General features: G+C 44.6%; 1 protein-coding gene across 3 annotated transcripts in view; it reads right to left on the reverse strand.

Annotated features, from left to right (window-relative positions):
* The window catches only part of LOC132382918 (receptor-type tyrosine-protein phosphatase H-like), a 79,141-nt gene that overhangs the window by 49,040 nt on the left and 7,105 nt on the right, over window positions 1-22,996 (reverse strand). Inside the window, exons 2-5 of one of the 3 annotated variants that reach the window (XM_059953479.1) lie at window positions 22,219-22,246; window positions 14,369-14,647; window positions 7,303-7,581; window positions 4,650-4,928 (exon numbers count right to left, since the gene is read on the reverse strand). In XM_059953479.1, coding sequence (XP_059809462.1) covers window positions 4,650-4,928; window positions 7,303-7,581; window positions 14,369-14,647; window positions 22,219-22,246 — 865 coding nt within the window. The remainder of the gene's footprint in view (window positions 1-4,649; window positions 4,929-7,302; window positions 7,582-14,368; window positions 14,648-22,218; window positions 22,247-22,996) is intronic. The other 2 variants (XM_059953481.1, XM_059953480.1) reach the window with 2 other exon arrangements.

The following is a 22,996-nucleotide window of genomic DNA, read 5'->3' on the forward strand; positions in this document are numbered from 1 at the left end:
AAAATACACGTGGACTAAGATGTTATCTGTCCTGATGATCAGTGGGATCATCAGTTGATCTGCCACCTGTCCTCAGGAGTTTCGGCCCGCTTATGATCAAGACTCCCTCGAGGTGGTGGGCCAGCAGAGCACCACCTCCCACTGATGAGCTTAACAGCTTGGCATCTGCCTCTCTCAGAGTTGTTGGTTGTTTCCATCCAACAGATAGTCTACTCTTCAGGTACCTATGCAGCTACTGAAGAGTTTACAAAAGATGGATACACTGTCTGACTATCTGCCCCTCTGGACGTACGTAGTCCACACCCATGATGATCCTGCCTCATATCAAAACATACAGTGAAATGTGATGATTTGCCTTATTGGCTCAGCACAATCCGAGGACTGCGCTAAGGCAGCCCACAAGTGTCGTCGTACATCATGATGACAACATAGTATGTCCATACCTCACTAACCCTAACCCATAGGTCTTCGGCGTATGGGAGGAAACCTGAGCACCTGGAGGAAATCCCACAGAAACAGGGAGAATGTATGAACTCCTGACAATGGGAATCAGCCCTATTCGGTGATTGCTGGCACTGTAAAGCGATTGCACTAACCAGTACGCTTCTGTTATTGACCGCGGCACTGGAGCAGGTACTGACTCTTATAAAACTACTTACTTGTGGTGTTTGTCACCTCCTCAGGAGAGCTCACTGTATGACATAACCAACTTAACCCAATATTAATTCCTTTGGTTATTGAATATGAATGCAAATTTCTGCTGCAGACCATGCTAGGTTTTTGCAAAGTATTCAAATGCACCAAGCCAAGCTTCATTCCTTAAAATTTAGTGGCTGATTTTCATACCAATCACAGAATCACACTATTATGTCTCCTTCTTTTCACACCACTTGTTCCCTTTGAGATTTAAACAAAGCAAACTGTGGCTGCCTGGAATACAATAGCAGTCTTTGCACTAGCTGAAAGATGTAATCCGGATCAAGTTTAATGTCACCAGCATCTGCTGTGAAATTTGTTGCTTTGAGGCTGCAGTACAATGCAATACATAATAAAACCAATAAATTACAGTACAATACATGATAAATGTAGAAAAACTTTATGTATATTAAATAGGTGTTTATAGGTTCATTGTCCGTTCAGAAATCTGATGGTGGACGGGAAGAAGCTATTCCTGAAACATATTTTGTTTTTCTTTATTTCTCTCTCTCTCTCTCTTCAGGCTCCTGTGCCGTCTCCCTGATGGTAGCAATGAGAAGTGACTACGTCTTAGGTACAGAGGAGATGTCAGGAATAAGTTTTTTATGCAGAGAGTGTTGAGTGTGTGGAATGGGCTGCTGGCAGCGGTGGTGGAGGTGGATACAATAGGTTCTTTTAAGAGACTCCTGGATGGCTACATGGAGCTTAGAAAAATAGAGGGCTATGGGTAAGCCTAGGTAGTTCTAAGGTAGGATCATGCTCGGCACAGCTTTGTGGGCTGAAGGGCCTGTATTGTGCTGTGTCCCTTCTTCAGGACTGAGGAGGAAGGGGGAAAATGCTGGAAAAGGGGAAGGAGCTGGCTGGAAGGTGATAGGTGAAGCCAGGTGGATTGGAGAGGTCAAGGCCTGGAGAAGAAGGTATCTGAAGGGAGAGGAGAGTGGACCATGGGAGAAAGGGAAAGAGTTGGGGACCTAGGAGGATGTGATAGGTAGGTGAGGGTAGGGGCAAGGTCAGAGTGGGGAATAGAGGAAGAGGGTGGTGGGGGTGGGTAATTCTTCTACCGTAAGGAGAAATCAATATTCATGCCACCAGGTTAGAGGCTACCCAGATGGAATAGGTTTACACCTCCATGCTGAAGGTGGCTTCATCACGGCACAAGCGGAGGGCATGGGCATGGACCAACATGCCAGAATGGGAATGCCAAAGGGAATCAAAATTTTTGGCCACCGGGAAGTTCTATTTGTGGCAGATAAAGCAGTCCCCACAATGAGTTTTCATCTTTTCATATCTCTAGTTCTTTTTGGTACAGCCGCCGAGATGAATGCATAGTGTACGAAACCATCTCAAATGGCCAAATTCATGTTGTGAAGAGCTGAGACCTAAGACTCTAGGAGTCTCAGAAGAAAGGGAAGCAGGAGGTGGGCTCCAGGGGGAGATGATAGGCAGGTGAGAAGTGGTGAGAGGCCAGAGTGAGGATAGAAGAGATTTGAAAGTAGTGGGGGGGGGGGGGTGAAATGCGAATTGATAGGAGAAGACCGGAGGGGGTGGGATGAAGCTAAGAGCTGGAAAGGTGATTGGCAAAAGTAATACAGAGCTGGAGAAGGGAAAGGATCATGGGACGGGAGGCCTAGGGAGAAAGAAAGGGGAAGGGGGAGGAGCACCAGAGGGAGGTGGAGAACAGGCAGTGTGATGGGCAGAGAGAGAGCGAGAGAGAGAAAAAAAAACAAACTAAATATGTCAGGGATGGGGTAAGAAGGGGAGGAGGAGCATTAACGGAAGTTAGAGAAGTCAACGTTCATGCCATCAGGTTGGAGGCTACCTAGCTAGTATATAAGGTGATGTTTCTTTACGCCCAGAATGTCGTCTCCACACCCCTCTGCCCACGAGAGGACTGCAGTGAGGAGGAGTTGGTGACCCACCTCTTTGCACACCGTGGGTTCGCGGAGAAGGTGTGGAGGAGCATGGAAGGGGCAGTGTCGAGGTTCATTCCCAGCAGCTGCGTAACAGAGGACTCTCTGATCTACGGGCTGTTCCCGGGGACGCACACCGAGACCAACATCCGGTGCTGCTGGCAGATCATCAACTCGGTGAAAGATGCTCTTTGGTCGGCCCGAAACTTGATGGTCTACCAGCACACGGAGATGTCCGTGGGGGAATGCTGCCGACTGGCACATTCTCGGCTGCAGGAGTAGGTGCTGAGGGACACACACAAACTCGGTGGGGAAGGACCACATTCTAGGGTTCTTCTCCCGTGGGAGTTGAGGGGTGTGGGGTTGGGGTTATACCCCCTGAATGTAAATATGAAAGAACAAAGTGCCATGTGGGTGGCAAAACTTTTGAACTTTGAAAATGTAAAGACAGTAATGGTACCAACTGTAAAGAATTGAAAGTCTTTGAATGGTTATTGTATATAATTATATTTTTGAATAAAGTATATTTTGTTTAATTTAAAAAAAGGTGTTGTTCTTCCAACCTGAGTTTGGATTCATTTTGTCAGTAGAAGAGGCCATGGATAGACATATCAGAATGGGAATGGGATGTGGAATTAAAATGTGTGGCCACTGGGAGATCCTGCTTTCTCTGGCGGACCGAGCGTAGGTGTTCAGCGAAATGGTCTCCCAGTCTGCGTCGGGTCTCACCAATGTATAAAAGGCCACGTCGGGAGCACCAGACACAGTATACCACACCAGCCGACTCATAGGTGAAGTGTCGCCTCACCTGGAAGGACTGTCTGGGCCCCTGAATGGTGGTGAGGGAGGAAGTGTAAGGGCAGGTGTAGCACTTGTTCCACTTACAAGGATAAGTGCCAGGAGGGAGATCGGTGGGAAGTGATGGGGGGGAACGAGTGGACAAGGGAGTCGTATAGGGAGCGATCCCTGCGGAAAGCAGAAAGCGGGGGGGAGGGAAAGATTTGCTTGGTAGTCGGATCCCGTTGTAGTGGAGAATTATATGTTGGACCTGGAGGCCGGTGGTGTGGTCGGTGAGGACAAGGGGAACCCTATCCCGAGTGGGGTGGCGGGCGGATGGGGTGAGGGCAGATGTGTGGGAAATGGGAGAGATGCGTTTGAGAGGAAGGTTTTGCAGGAACTGGGACAGATGTAGAGGAGAAAGGTGGGTGGGGAAGAGCATTTCTACCAGAAGAAGAATTGGATATTATTGCCATTAGGTTGGAGGCTACCCAGACAGAATAGAAGTTGATGCTCTTCCACCCTGAGGCTTCAGCTTGGCACAAGAGGAGGTCATGGACTGGCATGTCAGAGCTGGAATGGGAAATGGAATTAAAATTTGTGGCAGATGAAGGGGCCCTCAATCTTAGTTTTCACCTTTTCATACATCTAGTTCTTTTTGTATTTAACCAAAAGTAAAGATAATGGAAATGAAGCTGTAGTCCATACAGCAGCCGAGATGGATGCATAGTGTAGGAAACGATCACTCAAACGGCCAAATTCATGTTGTGAAGGGACTCTTTTCCAAGCTGGGTAAATCTGATGCCCTCTGCTTGCCATCACCTGTACCTCAGCCAATACATATTATCATGAGTTGTGACTATCCTGTATCACCGGCCAGTGGGGAAGTGGCATCTCGAACAGTCTTGTTACGAGTGGTCCCACGCTCAAATCCAGCCATCTCCTTGCACACATTCCATCTGTGCTGGTTTGAGTATCAAACTAATAGCTCAGCCTCGTAAAAAACAGACAAAAATGCTAAATAAATGGCACGGTTGCCATCTAATGCACCACAAGGGCAGAAAGGAACAACAAGAAGAAGTGGCTGTCTCCTAACTCTACCTGACACAAGAATAAGGAGAATTAAATAGTTGTTCCTCTGGATCCAATACAGCATTAAAAACCATAAGGTAAGGAACACAATAAGAATATTAAACATAAAATAATATTGGAACTGTTGCTGACTGAGTCAGTGGAGCAGGTATTAACCCTTACAGAATTACTTACTTGTGGTGCTTGTCACCTTCACAGGAGAGCTCAGTGTGTCCTCCGGAGTTACTGACACAACCGATAGTGTGTACTGATCTCCAGGGAGCAGGCCTGTCGCTGTGAAATTTGTCTGGCCCTTTGTTGTGTTGTGGATCGAACTGCTACCTTTAATCACATTAGTGACTGTAATTCTGTAGGTATAGTTATCGGCTCTTGTATCAGTTGGCTGTATCCATTCAATTGTTAATGACTTTGTTGTCCTGTTTACTGCTTTAAGTCCAGTGACTGGTGATGGATCTGTCAAGAGAAAAGCCAAGGGTTGGTTAATTATTGGGAGACATCCTCCATCCTGATTGCTCTTGGATAGTGAGACCTTTTCAAGGTGTGCGCTATACTTTGGCTCTGGGTATGGATAAGCATTGGCCTCACATTCAGGCAGAAATATCTGACATCATCTGGGATAAATATAATTAAAAATTACCTGGAGACTCTCCGATGAGAGAGTGAGTACTGTGAGACTACTGCACTGTTGGAGAATATGATTAATACAGGTGACTTTGAGAATATCAGAGGATTTTCGATTAAGAGATGGTCATTCGATCACCTCACACACCTGTCCCAATAACAACACATGTAAATTGCTGGAGAAACTCAGCAGGTCAGGCAGCACCTATGCAAATGAATAAGCAGTAGATAGTTTGGTCCAAGTCCCTTCTTCAGGACTGGAAAGGAAGGAGAAAGATGCCAGAATAAAAAGGTGGGGAGAGGAGAAGCAGGATAGCTAGAAAGTGATAGTTGAAGCCAGATGGTTGGGAACGGTAATGTTCTGCAGAAGAAGGAACCTGATAAGGCAGGGAAGTGGACTACAGGAGAAAGTGAAGAAGGAGATGGAGTCCAGGGGGAAGTGATAGGCAGGTGAGAAGCAGTGAGAGGCCAGAATGAGGATAGAAGAAGATAGGAGGTAGAGAGAAATTGTTTTCCCAGAAAATGAAATTGAGGATTCATGCTATCAGGTTGTTATCTCAATATTCCCAATATCGCAATATTCTTCATTTCATTAATTCTCAACATGAATTCAAATATCTGTTGCAAATTGAGCAAGAGACTTGCAAGATGTTGCAACACTCTGTTTATTGAAGTTGCGCCAAACTTCATTACTGAAAATCACGGCATTAATTTTCACAATGTGCTCCTCAATCTTAGGCCAGCTAAATGGATTTCTTGTTTTTACACTACCTTTAGTAGTTCCTTATAATATTAAAAAAGATCATCATCTAGTAGAAATTTGATTAAAATCCTCATTAATATTAGTGAATGTTGCCAAATGTGCAAGTAAGTTGCAAATTTTTGTAACATTCTGCTTACTGAAGTTCAGCCACTCTTCATTTCTCAAAATCTAAATGTTACTTATCGCACCATGCTGTTCAATCAAAAACCACTACAATGAGTAACACGAGAAATCTGCAGATGCGGGAAATCCAGAGCAACGCACACAAACTGCTGGTGGCATTCTGCCGGTCAGGCAGCATCTGTGGAGAGGAATAAACAATCAACATTTCGGGCAGTGTCTCTTCTTCAGGACTGAGAAGGAAGTGGGAAAATGCCAGACAAAAAAGCTGTGACAGGGGCAGGAGTCTCGCTGGAAGGTGATAGGTGAAGCCAGGTGGATGGGAAAGGTAAGAGACTGGAGAAGGGAGAATCTGATAGGAGACGAGTGCAGACCATTGTAGACAGAGAATGTGTTGTGGACCTAGGGGTAGTGACAGGTAGATGCGAAGAGTTGAAAGGTTAGAGTGGGGAATAGAGGAGGAAGGTTGGCGGTGAAGAGTTTTTCTACCAGAAGGAGAAAGTGATATTTGAAACATAGAAAACATACAGACCCCTCGGCCCACAAAGCTGTGCCAATCATGTTCCTAATTCATGCCATTTGGTTGGAGGGTACCCAGTTGGAATAGAAGGTCTCGATATTCCACCCTGAGGCTTCAGCTTGGTGCAAGAGGAGGTCATGGACTGACATGTCCGAGCTGAAATGGGAATGGGAATTAAAATTTTGTGCCACTGGGAAGTACTGATTGTGACAGATGAAGGGGCCCTCATCTTAGTTTTCATCTCTTCATGCCTGTAATTCTTTTTGTATTGAAACAAAGTTAAAGATAAAGGAAATGAAGCTGTAGTCCATACAGCAGCCGAGATGGATGCGTAGTGTAGGAAACCATCACTCAGACGGCCAAATTCATGTTGTGAAGGGACTCTTTTCTGAGCTATGCTCATCATATCGCCTTCCAGTGGGGAAGTGGCATCTGCAACAGTCTTGTTACGAGTGGTCCCACGCTCAAATCTGGCCATCTCCTTGCACACATTCCATCTGTGCTGGTTTGAGTATCAAACTAATAGCTCGGCCTCGTAAAAAACAGACAAAAATGCTAAATAAATGGCACGGTTGCCATCTAATGCACCACAAGGGCAGAAAGGAACAACAAGAAGAAGTGGCGGTCTTCTAATTCTACCTGACACAAGAAAAAGGAGAATTAAATATTTGTTCCTCTGGATCCAACACAGCTTAAGAAACCATAAGGTAAGGAACACAATAAGAATATTAAACATAAAATAATATCGGAACTGTTGTGACTGAGACAGTGGAGCAGGTATTAACCCTTACAGAATTACTTACTTGTGGTGCTTGTCACCTTCACAGGAGAGCTCAGTGTGTTCTCCGGAGTTACTGACACAACCGATAACATGTACTGATCTCCAGGATCCAGGCCTGTCGCTGTGAAATTTGTCTGGCCTTTTGTTGTGTTGTGGATCGAACTGCTACCTTTAATCACATTAGTGACTGTAATTCTGTAGGTATAGATATCGGCTCTTGTATCAGTTGGCTGTATCCATTCAATTGTTAATAAATTTGTTGCCCTGTTTACTGCTTCAAGTCCAGTGACTGGTGATGGATCTGTCAGGAGAAAAGCCAAGGGATGGTTAATTATTGCGAGACATCCTCCATCCTGATTGCTCTTGGATAGTGTGACCTTTTCAAGGTGTGCGCTATACTTGGGCTCTGGGTATGGATAAGCATTGGCCTCACAGTCAGGCAGAGATATCTGACATCATCTGGGATAAATATAATTAAAAATTATGTGGTGTCTCTCCAATGAGAGAGTGTGTACTGTGAGACTACTGCACTGTTGGAGAATATGATCAAATCAGGTGACTTTGAGAATATCAGAGGATTTTCGATTAAGAGATGGTCATTCGATCACCTCACACACCTGTCCCAATAACAACACATGTAAATTGCTGGAGAAACTCAGCAGGTCAGTCAGCACCTATGCAAATGAAGAAGCAGTAGATAGTTTGGACCAAGTCCCTTCTTCAGGACTGGAAAGGAAGGAGAAAGATGCCAGAATAAAAAGGTGGGGAGAGGAGAAGCAGGATAGCTAGAAAGTGATAGTTGAAGCCAGATGGTTGGGAACGGTAATGTTCTGCAGAAGAAGGAACCTGATAAGGCAGGGCAGTGGACTACAGGAGAAAGTGAAGAAGGAGATGGAGTCCAGGGGGAAGTGATAGGCAGGTGAGAAGTAGTGAGAGGCCAGAATGAGGATAGAAGATGATAGGAGATAGAGAGAAATTCTTTTCCCAAAAGATGAGATTGAGTATTCATGCTATCAGGTTGTTATTTCAGTATTCCCAATATGGCAATATTCTTCATTCCGTTAATTCTCAACTTGATTTCAAATATCTGTTGCAAATTGTGCAACGGTCTTTTAAGTTGTTACAACACCCTGTTTATTGAAGTTGCGCCAAACTTCATTATAGAAAATCACGGCATTAATTTTCACAATGTGCTCCTCATTCTTAGACCAGCTAAATCAATTTCTTGTTTTCACACTACCTTTAGTAGTTCCTTATAATATTAAAAAAGATCATCTAGTAGAAATTTGATTAAAATCCTCATTAATATTAGTGAATGTTGCCAAATGTGCAAGTAACTTGCAAATTGATCTAACATTCTGCTTATTGAAGTTCAGCCACTCTTCATTTCTCAAAATCTAAATGTTACTCATCGCATCGTGCTGTTCAATCAAAACCACTACAATGAGTAACACGAGAAATCTGCAGATGCGGGAAATCCAGAGGAACGCACACAAAATGCTGGTGGAATTCTGCCGATCAGGCAGCATCTGTGGAGATGAATAAGCAGTTGACATTTCGGGCAGTGTCTCTTCTTCAGGACTGAGAAAGAAGGGGGAAAATGCCAGATAAAAAAGCTGTGACAGGGGCAGGAGTCTCACTGGAAGGTGATTGGTGAAGCCAGGTGGATGGGAAAGGTAAGAGACTGGAGAAGGGAGAATCTGATAGGAGACGAGTGCAGACCATTGTAGACAGAGAATGTGTTGTGGACCTAGGGGTAGTGACAGGTAGATGCGAAGAGTTGAAAGGTTAGAGTGGGGAATAGAGGAGGAAGGTGGGCGGTGAAGAGTTTTTCTACCAGAAGGAGAAAGTGATATTTGAAACATAGAAAACATACAGACCCCTCGGCCCACAAAGCTGTGCCAATCATGTTCCTAATTCTTGATATTCCACCCTGAGGCTTCAGCTTGGTGCAAGAGGAGGTCATGGACTGACATGTCCGAGCTGGAATGGGAATGGGAATTAAAATTTTGTGCCACCGGGAAGTACCGATTGTGGCAGATGAAGGGGCCCTCATCTTAATTTTCATCTCTTCATGCCTGTAATTCTTTTTGTATTGAAACAAAGTTAAAGATAAAGGAAATGAAGCTGTAGTCCATACAGCAGCCGAGATGGATGCGTAGTGTAGGAAACCATCACTCAGACGGCCAAATTCATGTTGTGAAGGGACTCTTTTCTGAGCTATGCTCATCATATCGCCTTCCAGTGGGGAAGTCTTTTGGAAGAGGACAGCAAGGCTTTGAGAGGAAGTGCGACGGCGGCACTCATGAGTACTCATGTTTGAGTACTGTTTGGGGTACAGCCTACCTGGTGGAAGTGACAGTGGCCGGGTCTCCGGCACAGAGGACGGCCCTGTAGCTCAGAAGGGTAGGGATAGAAGAAAGAGGACCATAGTAATAGGGGACCATTTTCGAATTGTCCAATTGCGTCTCAGATCGGAGTTCTGAGAGGTGGGACTGTGCAGGCGCATGAAGGAGGCCTGGGAAGGAGGGCAGATATAAAAAGAACGCAACCTTAAGAAGCGGGGAGCTTCGTTTGCGGGCAGCGGAGTACGCCGGGAGCAGAGTGTAGGGCTTGGGCTCAGGGGGCTTAGGCGGAAGAGGGCACAGTAGGCTTATCTTTTAGTTCTTGTTATTTTCAGTTATTCGGGAAGTATGAGTGTGAGGGCAGCTTGTTGTTCTCGGTGTTGAATGTGGGAGGTCCTGGAGTCTCCGAGCCTCCCGGACGTCCACATCTGCGCCAGGAGCACCGAACTGCTGCTCCTGAGGGACCGAGTTAGGGAACTGGAGCTGCAGCTTGATGACCTTCGCCTGGTCAGGGAGAGTGAGGAGGTGATAGAGAGGAGTTACAGGCAGGTGGTCACTCCGGGGCCACGGGAGGCAGATAGGTGGGTGACAGTCAGGAAGGGGAAGAGGCAGGTACTAGAGAGTACCCCAGCGGCTGTACCCCTTGACAATAAGTACTCATGTTTGAGTACTGTTGGGGGGGACAGCCTACCTGGTGGAAGTGACAGTGGCCGGGTCTCCGGCACAGAGGACGGCCCTGTAGCTCAGAAGGGTAGGGATAGAAGAAAGAGGACCATAGTAATAGGGGACTTGATAGTCAGGGGTTCAGACAGGCAGTTCTGTGGAGGTGGTCGGGAGTCCCGGATGGTAATTTGCCTCCCTGGTGCCAGGGTTCGGGACATTTCTGATAGCGTCCAAGATATCCTGAAGTGGGAGGGTGAGGAGCCAGAGGTCGTGGTACATGTAGGTACCAATGACATAGGTAGGAAAGGGGAAGAGGTCCTGAAACGAGAGTATAGGGAGTTAGGAAGGCAGTTAAGAAGAAGGACCGCAAAGGTAGTAATCTCGGGATTACTGCCTGTGCCACGCGACAGTGAGAGTAGAAATGGAATTAGGTGGAGGATGAATGTGTGGCTGTGGGATTGGAGCAGGGGGCAGGGATTCAAGTTTCTGGTTCATTGGGACCTCTTCTGGGGCAGGCGTGACCTGTTCAAGAAGGACACTTGAATCCTGGGGGGACCAATATCCTAGCGGGGAGGTTTGCTAGGGCTACAGGGTAGACTTTAAACTAGTAAGATGGGGGGGCGGGAATCAATATGAAACTGTGGGAGAGGAGGTTAGTTCACCAGTAGAGCAAGTAAATAGACAGTGTGTGAGGGAGGAAAGGCAGGTGATGGAGAAGGGATGCGCCCAGCCCGAAGATGTCGGGGAGAAGAAAGAAAAGGATAATAAATTTGAATGCATTGTTAGGGATGAAAAGAGAGGAGGAGGTGGAGAGTATCTTAAATGTATCTATTTTAATGCTAGGAACATTGTAAGAAAGGTGGATGAGCTTAAAGCGTGGATTGATACCTGGAATTATGATGTTGTAGCTATTAGTGAAACATGGTTGCAGGAAGGGTGTGATTGGCAACTAAATATTTCTGGATTTAGTTGCTTCAGGTGTGATAGAGTAGGAGGGGCCAGAGGAGGAGGTGTTGCATTGCTTGTCTGAGAAAATCTTATGGCGGTGCTTTGGAAGGATAGATTAGAGAGCTCCTCTAGGGAGGCTATTTGGGTGGAATTGAGGAATGGGAAAGGTGTAGTAACACTGATAGGAGTGTATTATAGGCCACCTAATGGGGAGCGTGAGTTGGAAGAGCAAATGTGTAAGGAGATAGCAGATATTTGTAGTAAACACAAGGTGGTGATTGTGGGAGATTTTAATTTTCCACACGTAGACTGGGAAGCTCATTCTGTAAAAGGGCTGGATGGTTTAGAGTTTGTGAAATGTGTGCAGGATAGTTTTTTGCAACAATACATAGAAGTACCGACTAGAGATGGGGTAGTGTTGGATCTCCTATTAGGGAATGCGATAGGTCAGCTGACAGATGTATGTGTTGGGGAGCACTTCGGGTCCAGTGATCACAATAGCATTAGCTTCAATATAATTATGGAGAAGGACAGGACAGGACCTGAGTTTAGATTTTTGATTGGAGAAAGGCTAACTTTGAGGAGATGCGAAGGGATTTAGAGAGAGTGTATTGGGTCAAGTTGTTTTATGGGAAGGATGTAATAGAGAAATGGAGGTCATTTAAGGGTGAAATTATGAGGGTACAGAATCTTTATGTTCCTGTTAGGTTGAAAGGAAAGGTTAAAGGTTTGAAAGCACCATGGTTTTCAAGGGATATTAGAAATTTGGTTCGGAAAAAGAGGGATGTCTACAATAGATATAGGCAGCATGGAGTAAAGGAATTGCTCGAGGAATATAAAGAATGTAAAAGGAATCTTAAGAAAGAGATTAGAAAAGCTAAAAGAAGATACGAGGTTGGTTTGGCAAATAAGGTGAAAATAAATCCGAAAGGTTTCTACAGTTATATTAAAAGCAAGAGGATAGTGAGGGATAAAATTGGCCCCTTAGAGAATCAGAGTGGTCAGCTATGTATGGAGCCGAGGGAGATGGGAGAGATTTTGAACGATTTCTTCTCTTCAGTATTCACTAAGGAGAAGGATATTGAATTGTGTAAGGTGTGGGAAACAAGTAAGGAAGTTATGGAACCTATGACAATTAAAGAGGTGGAAGTACTGGCGCTTTTAAGAAATTTAAAAGTGGATAAATCTCCGGGTCCTGACAGGATATTCCCCAGGACCTTGAGGGAAGTTTGTGTAGAAATAGCAGGAGCTCTGACGGAGATCTTTAAGATGTCATTAGAAACGGGGATTGTGCCGGAGGATTGGCGTGTTGCTCATGTGGTTCCATTGTTTAAAAAGGGTTCTAGAAGTAAGCCTAGCAATTATAGACCTGTCAGTTTGACATCAGTGATGGGTAAATTAATGGAAAGTATTCTTAGAGATAGTATTAATAATTATCTGGATAGACAGGATCTGATTAGGAGTAGCCAGCATGGATTTGTGCGTGGAAGGTCATGTTTGACAAACCTTATTGAATTTTTTGAAGAAGTTACGAGGAGTGTTGACGAGGGTAAGGCAGTGGATGTAGTCTATATGGACTTCAGCAAAGCCTTTGACAAAGTTCCACATGGAAGGTTAGTTAAGAAGGTTCAGTCGTTAGGTATTAATGCTGGAGTAATAAAATGGATTCAACAGTGGCTAGATGGGAGATGCCAGAGAGTAGTGGTGGATAATTGTTTATTGGGATGGAGGCCGGTGACTAGCGGGGTGCCTCAGGGATCTGTTTTGGGCCCAATGTTGTTTGTAATATACATAAATGATCTGGATGATGGGGTGGTAAATTGGATTAGTAAGTATGCTGATGGTAGGAGGTGTTGTGGATAATGAGGTGGGTTTTCAAAGCTTGCAGGGAGATTTATGCCGGTTAGAAGAATGGGCTGAACGTTGGCAGATGGAGTTTAATGCTGAGAAGTGTGAGGTTCTACATTTTGGCAGGAATAATCCAAATAGAACATACAGAGTAAATGGTAGGGCATTGAGGAATGCAGAGGAACCGAGAGATCTAGGAATAACAGTGCATAGTTCCCTGAAGGTGGAGTCTCATATAGATAGGGTAGTGAAGAAGGCTTTTGGAATGCTGGCCTTTATAAATCAAAGCATTGAGTACAGAAGTTGGGATGTAATGTTAAAATTGTACAAGGCATGGGTAAGGCCAAATTTGGAATATTGTGTACAGTTCTGGTCACCGAATTATAGGAAAGATATCAATAAATTAGAGAGAGTGCAGAGACGATTTACTAGGATGTTACCTGGATTTCAGCACTTAAGTTACAGAGAAAGGTTGAACAAGTTAGGTCTCTATTCATTGGAGTGTAGAAGGTTGAGGGGGGATTTGATCGAGGTATTTAAAATTTTGAGAGGGATAGATAGAGTTGACGTGAACAGGCTGTTTCCATTGAGAGTAGGGGAGATTCAAACTAGAGGACATGATTTGAGAGTTAGGGGGCAGAAGTTTAAGGGAAACACGAGGGGGTATTTCTTTACTCAGAGAGTGATAGCTGTGTGGAATGAGCTTCCTGTAGAAGTAGTAGAGGCAAGTTCAGTTGTGTCATTTAAGGTAAAATTGGATAGGTATATGGACAGGAAAGGAGTGGAGGGTTATGGGTTGAGTGCGGGTAGGTGGGACTAGGTGAGATTAAGAGTTCGGCATGGACTAGGAGGGCCGAGGTGGCCTGTTTCCGTGCTGTGATTGTTATATGGTTATATGGTTATAAGTGGCAGCTGCAACAGTCTTGTTACGAGTGGTCCCACGCTCAAATCCGGCCACCTCCTTGCACACATTTCATCTGTGCTGGTTTGAGTATCAAACTAATAGCTCAGCCTCATAAAAAACAGACAAAAATGCTAAATAAATGGCACGGTTGCCACCTACTGCACCACAAGGGCAGAAAGGAACAATAAGAAGAAGTGGCGGTCTTCTAACTCTACCTGACACAAGAATAAGGAGAATTAAATAGTTGTTCCTCTGGATCCAACACAGCATAAAAAACCATAAGGTAAGGAACACAATAAGAATATTAAACATACAATAATATCGGAACTGTTGTTGACTGAGACAGTGGAGCAGATATTAACCCTTACAGAATTACTTACTTGTGGTGCTTGTCACCTTCACAGGAGAGCTCAGTGTGTCCTCCGGAGTTACTGACTGTACTGATAGTGTGTACTCATATACAGGATCCAGGTCTTCCACTGTGAATTTTGTCTGGCCTTTTGGTGTGTTGTGGATCGAACTGCTACCTTTAATCACATTAGTGACTATAATTCTGTAGGTATATTTATTGGCTCTTGTATCATTTGGCTGTATCCATTCAATTGTTAATGAATTTGTTGTCCTGTTTACTGCTTTAAGTCCAGTGACTGGTGATGGATCTGTCAAGAGAAAAGCCAAGGGATGGTTAATTATTGCGAGACATCCTGATTGCTCTTGGAAAGTGAGACCTTTTCAAGGTGTGCGCTATACTTTGGCTCTGGGTATGGATAAGCATTGTCCTCACAGTCAGGCAGAGATATCTGACATCATCTGGGATAAATATAATTAAAAATTACGTGGTGTCTCTCCGATGGGAGAGTGTGTACTGTGAGACTACTGCACTGTTGGAGAATATGATCAATACAGGTGACTTTGAGAATATCAGAGGATTTTCGATTAAGAGATGGTCATTCGATGACCTAACACATCTGTCCCAATAACAACACATGTAAAATGCCTGAGGAACTCAGCAGGTCAGTCAGCACCTATGTAAATGAATAAGCAGTAGATAGTTTGGACCAAGTCCCTTCTTCAGGACTGGAAAGGAAGGAGAAAGATGCCAGAATAAAAAGGTGAGGAGAGGAGAAGCAGGATAGCTGGAAATTGATAGTTGAAGTGAGATGATTGGGAAAGGCAATATTCTGGAGAAGAAGGAATCTGATACGGGGGGTGAGTGAACTATAGGAGAAAGGGAGGAAGGGGGAAGGTTACAGTGAGAGGTGACAGGCAGGTGAGAAGTGGTGACAGGCCAGAGTGTGGATAGAAGAAGATAGGAGTTAGAGGGAAATTCTTTTCCCAGAAGATGAGATTGAGGATTCATGCTATCAGGTTGTTATCTCAATATTCCCAATAGCGCAATATTCTTCATTCCGTTAATTCTCAACTTGATTTCAAATATCTGTTGCAAATTGTGCAACGATCTTGTAAGTTGTTACAACACCCTGTTTATTGAAGTTGAGCCAAACTTCATTCTTCAAAAGCATAGCATTAATTTTCACAATGTGCAGCTCAGTCTTAGACCAGCTAAATCAATTTCTTGTTTTCACACTAATTTTTGTAGTTCCTTTTAATATGAAATCAATTATCATCTAGCAAAACTTGATTAAATACTTCATTAAGATACTGATAGGATGCAAAACTGGGCTGAGAAGTAGCAGATGGAGTTCAACCCAGATAAGTGTGATGTGGTTCATTTTGGTGGGTCAAACATGATGGCATATCATAGTATTACTGGTAAGACTCTTGGCAGTGTGGAGGATCAGAGGGATCTTGGGGTCTGAGTCCATAGGACACTCAAAGCAGCTGCACAGATTGACTCTGTGGTTAAGAAGGCGTATGGTGTATTGGCCTTCATCAGTCATGGAATTGAATTTAGGAGCCGAAAGGTAATGTTGCAGCTATATAGGACCCTGTTCAGACCCCACTTGGGGTACTGTGCTCAGTTCACGTTGCCTTGCTACAGGAAGGATGTGGAAGCCATAGAAAGGGTGCAGAGGAGATTTACAAGGATGTTGCCTGGATTGGGGAGCATGCCTTATGAGAATAGGTTGAGTGAATTCGGCCTTTTCTCCTTGGAGTGAAGGAGGATGAGAGGTGACCTGACGGAGGTGTATAATGATGAGAGGCATTGATCATGTGGATAGTCGGAGGCTTTTTCCCAGGGCTGAAATGGTTGCCACAAGAGGACACAGGTTTAAGGTGCTGGGGAGAAGGTACAGAGGAGATGTCAGGGGTAAGTTTTTTACTCAGAGAGTGGTGAGTGCATGGAATGGGCAGCCAACAACGGTGGTGGAGGCGGATACGATAGGGTCTTTTAAGAGTCTTTAAGATAGGTACATGGAGATTAGTAAAATAGAGGGCTATAGGTAAGCCTAGTAATTTCTAAGGTAGGGACATGTTCAGCACAACTTTGTGGGCTGAAGGGCCTGTATTGTGCTGTAGGTTTTCTATGTTTCTGTGAGTTCATGCTTCAGGTCAGTACTTGCCGTGTAGTGGGATGATCACTTATCCAAGAGGAATACATTCAAAACCAGTGACCCAGGTTGAATTCCCGCTGCTGCCTGTATGGAGTTTGTATGTTCATCTTGTGATCGCTTGGTTTTCCTCCGGGTGCTCCGGTTTCCTCCTACAGTCCAAAGACTACCGGTTGATAGTTAATTGATCATTATGTTAGGTTAGGGTTAAATCGGTGGTTGCAGGGCAGCACAAACCAGTGCGCCAGAAGGCCTACTCTATACTGTATCTCAATTTAAAAAAAGATTACTCCTATTATTAAGAGGACCACCCCCCTCCAACAGTGCAATCTTTCCCATGGTACAGACTTGTTCTAAAGGGGGGGTTATAGCCAACCCACACACAGCAGTCAAAGAATACACACACCTTAAAGAAGGCTCACAGCCCTAGAACATTCAGGATGAAGGGCATCTTCACACTAATTAATCATCCCTTGGCATTTCTCTTAACAGACCCATCACTCGTTACTGGACTTAAAGCAGTAAACAGGACAACAAATTCATTGACAATTGAATGGACAAAGCCAAATGATACAGGAGCCGATAACTACACCTACAGAATTACAGTCATTAATGTTATCAATAGTCATGAATGGAGCAACAACACAGAAGCAAATGAGACAATATTCACAGTGACGGGCCTGAATCCTGGAGATCAATACAATATTGGTGCAGTCAGTAAATCCAGAGGGCAGCTGGAGTTCTGCTGAGGACTTGATTAACACCACAAGTAAGAAAGACCATAAGACATGGGAGCAGAATTAAGCCATTCAGCCCATCGAGTATGTTCCGCCATGATGAAAGCTTCGGTATTATCTCCTTGCTTTTATATTCTATTCCCCTTGTTATAAAGGCCAACATTGCATTTGCCTTCTTCACCACAGAGTCAACCTGTGAATTAACCTTCTGGGAGTCTTACACGAGGACTCCTAAGTCCCTTTGCACCTTTGATGTCTGAATTTTTTCTCATTTAGATAATAGTTTTCCTCAACTCTACTTACCCCTCCACCTATCTTCATATCATTTGCAAACTTTGCCACAAAGTATTTAAATCATTAACAAACAATGTGAAAAGTAGCGGTACCAATACTGACCCCTGAGGAGCACCACTAGTTTCTGGCAGCCAACCAGAAAAGGCCCCCTTATTAGCACACTGCCTCCTGTCTGTCAACTGTTTCTCTATCCATGCCAGTATATTTCCTGTAACACCAGAGGATTTTATCTCATTAAGCAGCCTCATATGAGGCATCTTATCAAATGTTTCCTGAAAATCCAAGTCAGTGGCATCCACTGCCTCTCCTTTGTCCACCCTGTTTGTTACTTCTTCGAAGAATTCCAACAGTTTTTTGAATGATTTCCCTTTACAGAAATCATTAGTCTCCAAGTAGTCCAAAACCTCATCCTTAATCATGGATTCCAACACTTTCCCAGCCACTGAGGTTAGGCTAACTGACCTATAATTTCCTCTCTTTTGACTTCCTCCCATCTTAAAGAGTGGAGTGACATTTGCAAATTTCCAGTCCTCTGGGATCATGCCAGAATCAAGTGGTTCTGGAAAGATCATGACCAATGCATCTATTATCTCTTCAGCAACCTCTGTCAGGACTCTGGGATGTAGTCCGTCTGGCCCAGGTGACTTATCCATCTTAAGACTTCAATTTGCCTAGACTCTTTTCCTTTGTAATAGCAATGGCCCTCACTCCTGCTCCCTGGCTCTTCCAGATCTATGGCATGTAGCTAGTGTCTTCCACAGTAAAGACTGATGCAAAATACTTATTAAGTTTATCTGCCATTTCTTTGTCCCCAATTACTACCTCATCAACATAATATTCCAGTGGTCCAATATCAACTCTCACCTCCCTTTTATTCTTTATATAACTGAAAAAAACTTTTAGTGTCCTGCTTTATATTATCAGCGAGTTTGCTCTCATACTTCATCTTTTCCCTTCTTATAGATTTTTTAGTTGCCTTATGTTGGATTTTTAAAACTTCCCAATATCCAACCTCCCACTCACTTTTACTACCTTATATGCCCTTTCCTTGGCTTTTATGCAGCCCTTAACTTCCCTTCTCAGCTACGGTTGCCTAGCCCTGCAGTTTGAGAACTTCTTCTTCCGTGGGACCTATCTATCCTGTGCCTTGTGAACTATTCCCAGAAACTTCAGTCACCTCTGTTCTGCCGTCCTCTCCACCAGTATCACCCCCCCTTCCCAGTCCACCTGGGCAAGCTCTTCTCCTATGCCTCTGTAATTCCCTTGATTCCATTGCCATACTGATACACTTGATTAATGCTTCTCCCTCTCATATTGCAGTAGGAATTTAGTCTTATTATGATCACTGCCTCCTGAGGGTTCCTTTATGTTAAGCTCCATAATTAGATCTGGGTTATTACACAACACCCAATCTAAGATAGCCTTTCCCCGAGTAGGCTCGAGGACAAACTGCTCTAAAAAGCCATCCCATAGGCATTTAACAAATTCCCTTTCTTGCAAACTGACACCAACCCGATTTTCGCAATCGCCTTAAATATTGAAGTCCCCCATTCCAATTGTGTCATTACCCTTATTACATGCCCTTTCCAGCTCCCTTTGCGATCTCAACCCCACATCTTGGCTACTATTTGGAGGCTTCTATAGATTTTTTTTTTACCCTTGCAGTTGCTTAACTCCACCCTCAAAGATTCAACATTCTGTGATCCTGTGTCACCTCTTTCTAAAGGAGTAATTCCATCTTTTACCGCACCACCGCCTATGCTTCCCTGCCTGTCCTTTCAATACAAAGTACATCCTTTGATGTTAAACTCCCAACTATAACCTTTCAGCCACAACTCCGTGATGCCCACAATGTCATATGGACCAATCTCTAATTGTGCCACGAGTTTGCCCGCCTAATTCCAAATGCTATGTCCATTTAAGTATAGCACCTTCAGTCCTGCATTCTTCGTCCTTATGAATTTTGCCTCTGTGGCACAATATAACTCTTTGTTCTGTCTGCATTTGTACCCAATCATTGGCTTGTCCTTCCTTATATTCATTTTACATAGTACATCATCTACTTGCAAACCTGCTGGCTCATCCTCAGCTCTATCATACTCGTTCCCATTCCCCAGCCCTATTAACTTGAACCACTTCCAACAGCTCTAGCAAACCTGACTGCAAGGATATTTGTCTCCTGTAGATTCAAGTGAAACCTGTCCCTTTTTGTACAAGTCCCACCTGCCCCAGAAGAGGTCCCAATTATACAGAAATCTGAATCCTTGCTCCCTGTCCCAATACTTCAGCCACACATTTATTGCCACCTTATTCTATTCCTATCCTCACAGTCACGTGGCACAGTCAGCAATCCCGAGATTGCTACCCTTGAGGTCCTGCTTCTCAACTTCCTTCCAAACTCCCTGTATTCTATTTTCAGGACCTCCTCCCTTCTTCTACCTATGTTGTTGTTACCAATATGTACCAGAAATTCTGGCTGCTCACTCTCCCTTTTCAGGATATCGTGGATTCCATAAGGGTCAGTACCTGTCCCAGTGCCTCGGCCGATAACAGTTCCAATGTCTGAACCAGACTGGAATAACCCTCACTCTTGTGTCCTTATTTACTACACAGTGTTTTGACAGTCCTGAACAAAAATTACAGTTTGGCCTCCGTTTTGCACGTGCAGAGTGAACATAAACATTTACCCTTTAGAGGCCTGGCTCCCATTTGCAACAGTTTCAGAAGGAGCAGAACATGAAAGACTCAAACCCCCAATACTCCCACACACTGGGAGCTTTGCCGATGAAGATCCTGAGGGCAACTTATTAACCGAGCAGGGTAATTGCCTGAGATGCAGACAACAACAACCCAAGGGCAAACTGAATTGGAGACACAGACAAGGGAGTCACAGTTCGTTACCCAGCACCCAGAGTATCGACTGATATTCTTAAAGACTTCACCATTGTTAAAATCTCTGACAATGCAGCGGCCTCTCAGTACACCCTCTCCCATGGGAGTGACTCCAGGTAGTCTTTAATTATATCTATGTCAGATATTTATGTCTGACTGTGAGGCCAATGCTTAACCATACACAGAGCCAAAGAATAGTGCACACCATGAAATCTTGGTCTCACTATCCAAGATTAATCAGGATGTAGGGTATCTCATACTAATCACCCATCCCTTGGCTTTTCTCTTGACAGATCCATCACCAGTCACTAAATTTAATGCAGTAAAGAGGACAACAAAGTCATTAACAATTGAATGGATACAGCCAAATGATACAAGAGCCAATAACTATACCTACAGAATTACAGTCACTAATGTCATTAACAGTAGCAGTTTGATCTACAACGCAAGAAAAGGCCAGACAAATTTCACAGCCACAGGCCTGCTCCCTGGAGATCAGTACACACTATCGGTTGTGTCAGTAACTCCGGAGGACACACTGAGCTCTCCTGTGAAGGTGACAAGCACCACAAGTAAGTGATTCTGTAAGGGTTAATACCTGCTCCACTGTCTCAGTCAACAACAGTTCCGATCTCTGAACCAAGCTGGAATAATCCTCGCTGTGTGTCCTTATTTACCACGCAGAGTTTTGTCAGTTCTGGACAGAAGTTACATTTTGGCCTCCATTGTGTGCGGGCAGAGGGAGCATAAATGATTAACCTTTCGAGGCCTGACTGCAATGTGCAATGATATCAGAAGGAACAGAACATGAAGGACTGGAACTCCAATACTCCCATACACTGGGAGCTCGTGGCGCGCCCCCCAACCATAGGATCTATCGGCCTACAAAAGTTTGTCTGGAGGGATGACTTTCAGCAGATAGCAATGAGGTAGCTGTTCTGCTACCTACAGAACCCTGAGCCCGAATTAGGTCGCCTGTGAATATTTTAGCACCGGATTCCTCACAAACATTCGGTGTGCTAAACAGGTTTTAGAGGCAATGCCCATCTGTCCGTGCTCCAGGCCAGTAGCAATGGCACTTTCCACTAGCCACACGAGGCAGCTGGTTACCTGCGGCCAACCAGTGATCCCTGGCGTGAGGGATTTAGGCGACTGATGACCTTGCGTGTATTCAAGTTCAACAGTGGGCGTGACAAGGAATGAGGAAAGGTGCAGCTGACTCATATCGTTTCCTTGCGCCCGGTAGCACATGCCTTGCGGCCCAGTGGTTGGGGACCACTGGTCTAGATTGGCCAGAGAGCTTGCTTCTGTTCTGTAGTGCTCTATCACGCAGAAGGAGGTCATTCAACCCAATGAGTCATTTACTAGTTTCCAGGTAAGCAATAGCATCACACTAAATAAGACACAAGAGCAGAATTAGACCATACGGCCCTTCAATTCTGTTCCGCCATTGCATCATGGCTTCCCTTGGATTCGATACCGCTCTCTTTATTTTCCTTCTTCTCAGCAATTCCCCTCTGATTCATTTTGTCACTAAGCTACTTTAAGTTTACACCAACCTGCTCACAGACCACACCTTCACAGACATTTCCCCAGCTCTCTCTCTCTCTCTCTCTCCACCCCTCCCCATTTTCAACAGCTTGAAAAAATGTTCCTATGACCGGTCAGTTCTGACAAAATGTCATCTGTCTCAAATGCTGACTGCATTCCCCTTTCCTGCACCTGCAGCTTTTAATTCAGCAGCAGGGTCCAAAAGAAATGTTCGTAAAATCAAAATACAATGGTGGCACTTACCTGAGGAAGATTGACCGCAGATGACTTCCTGTTGATGAAGGAATATCATTAATATGAAGTTATTATAATGGTCCTTGATCTCATATCAAAAATTACTTCCCCTTGTATATGTCTCAGCATAAGCCATTATTACAAACCATCATAATACCACCTGACTTCTTAAACAACACCAACAAAATGCTGGAAGAACTCAGTGGGTCAGGCAGCATCTATGAGAAACACAGTCCATGTGCTTGCCATCAGTTCAGAGGGTACCCAGATGTTGCTCCTCCACCCGAGGGTGGCCTCCTCTTGACATGTCCAAATGTATGAACTGGTTTATGCTGGAGGTCCGTACTGGGTGTAAAGGGCTCTCACTGGAGTCATACATAGGACGTTGGCAGATTCTGCAGTCTTTGCCCCATCCCTCACTGACTGTACCGCTGATGCCATGTCAGCAGGACCAGGATATCGATTTCTCCTTCCGGCGAACATATTCCACCTCCCCACTCAGACCTTTCACTGCTTCTCAACCGCCTATCACTTCCCTCTGGGTCCCCCTCCTCCTTCCCTCTCTCCTATGGTTCACTCTCCTCTCCTATAAGATTCCTTCACCTCCAGCCCTTGACCTTTCCCACCCACCTGGCTTCACCTATCACCTTCTGGCTAGCTATTCTGATACCTCCCCCTTCCTTCTCAGTCCTGAAGAAGGGTGGGTGGGAATAATAGAGGGATGAGAGGCTCATACGGGAAAATGTGGATGTGATAGATAAGAGCTAGGGGGAGATAGTAGGCTGTT

This window comes from Hypanus sabinus, chromosome 29 (assembly GCF_030144855.1).
Source record: "Hypanus sabinus isolate sHypSab1 chromosome 29, sHypSab1.hap1, whole genome shotgun sequence".
NCBI lineage: Eukaryota > Metazoa > Chordata > Chondrichthyes > Myliobatiformes > Dasyatidae > Hypanus > Hypanus sabinus.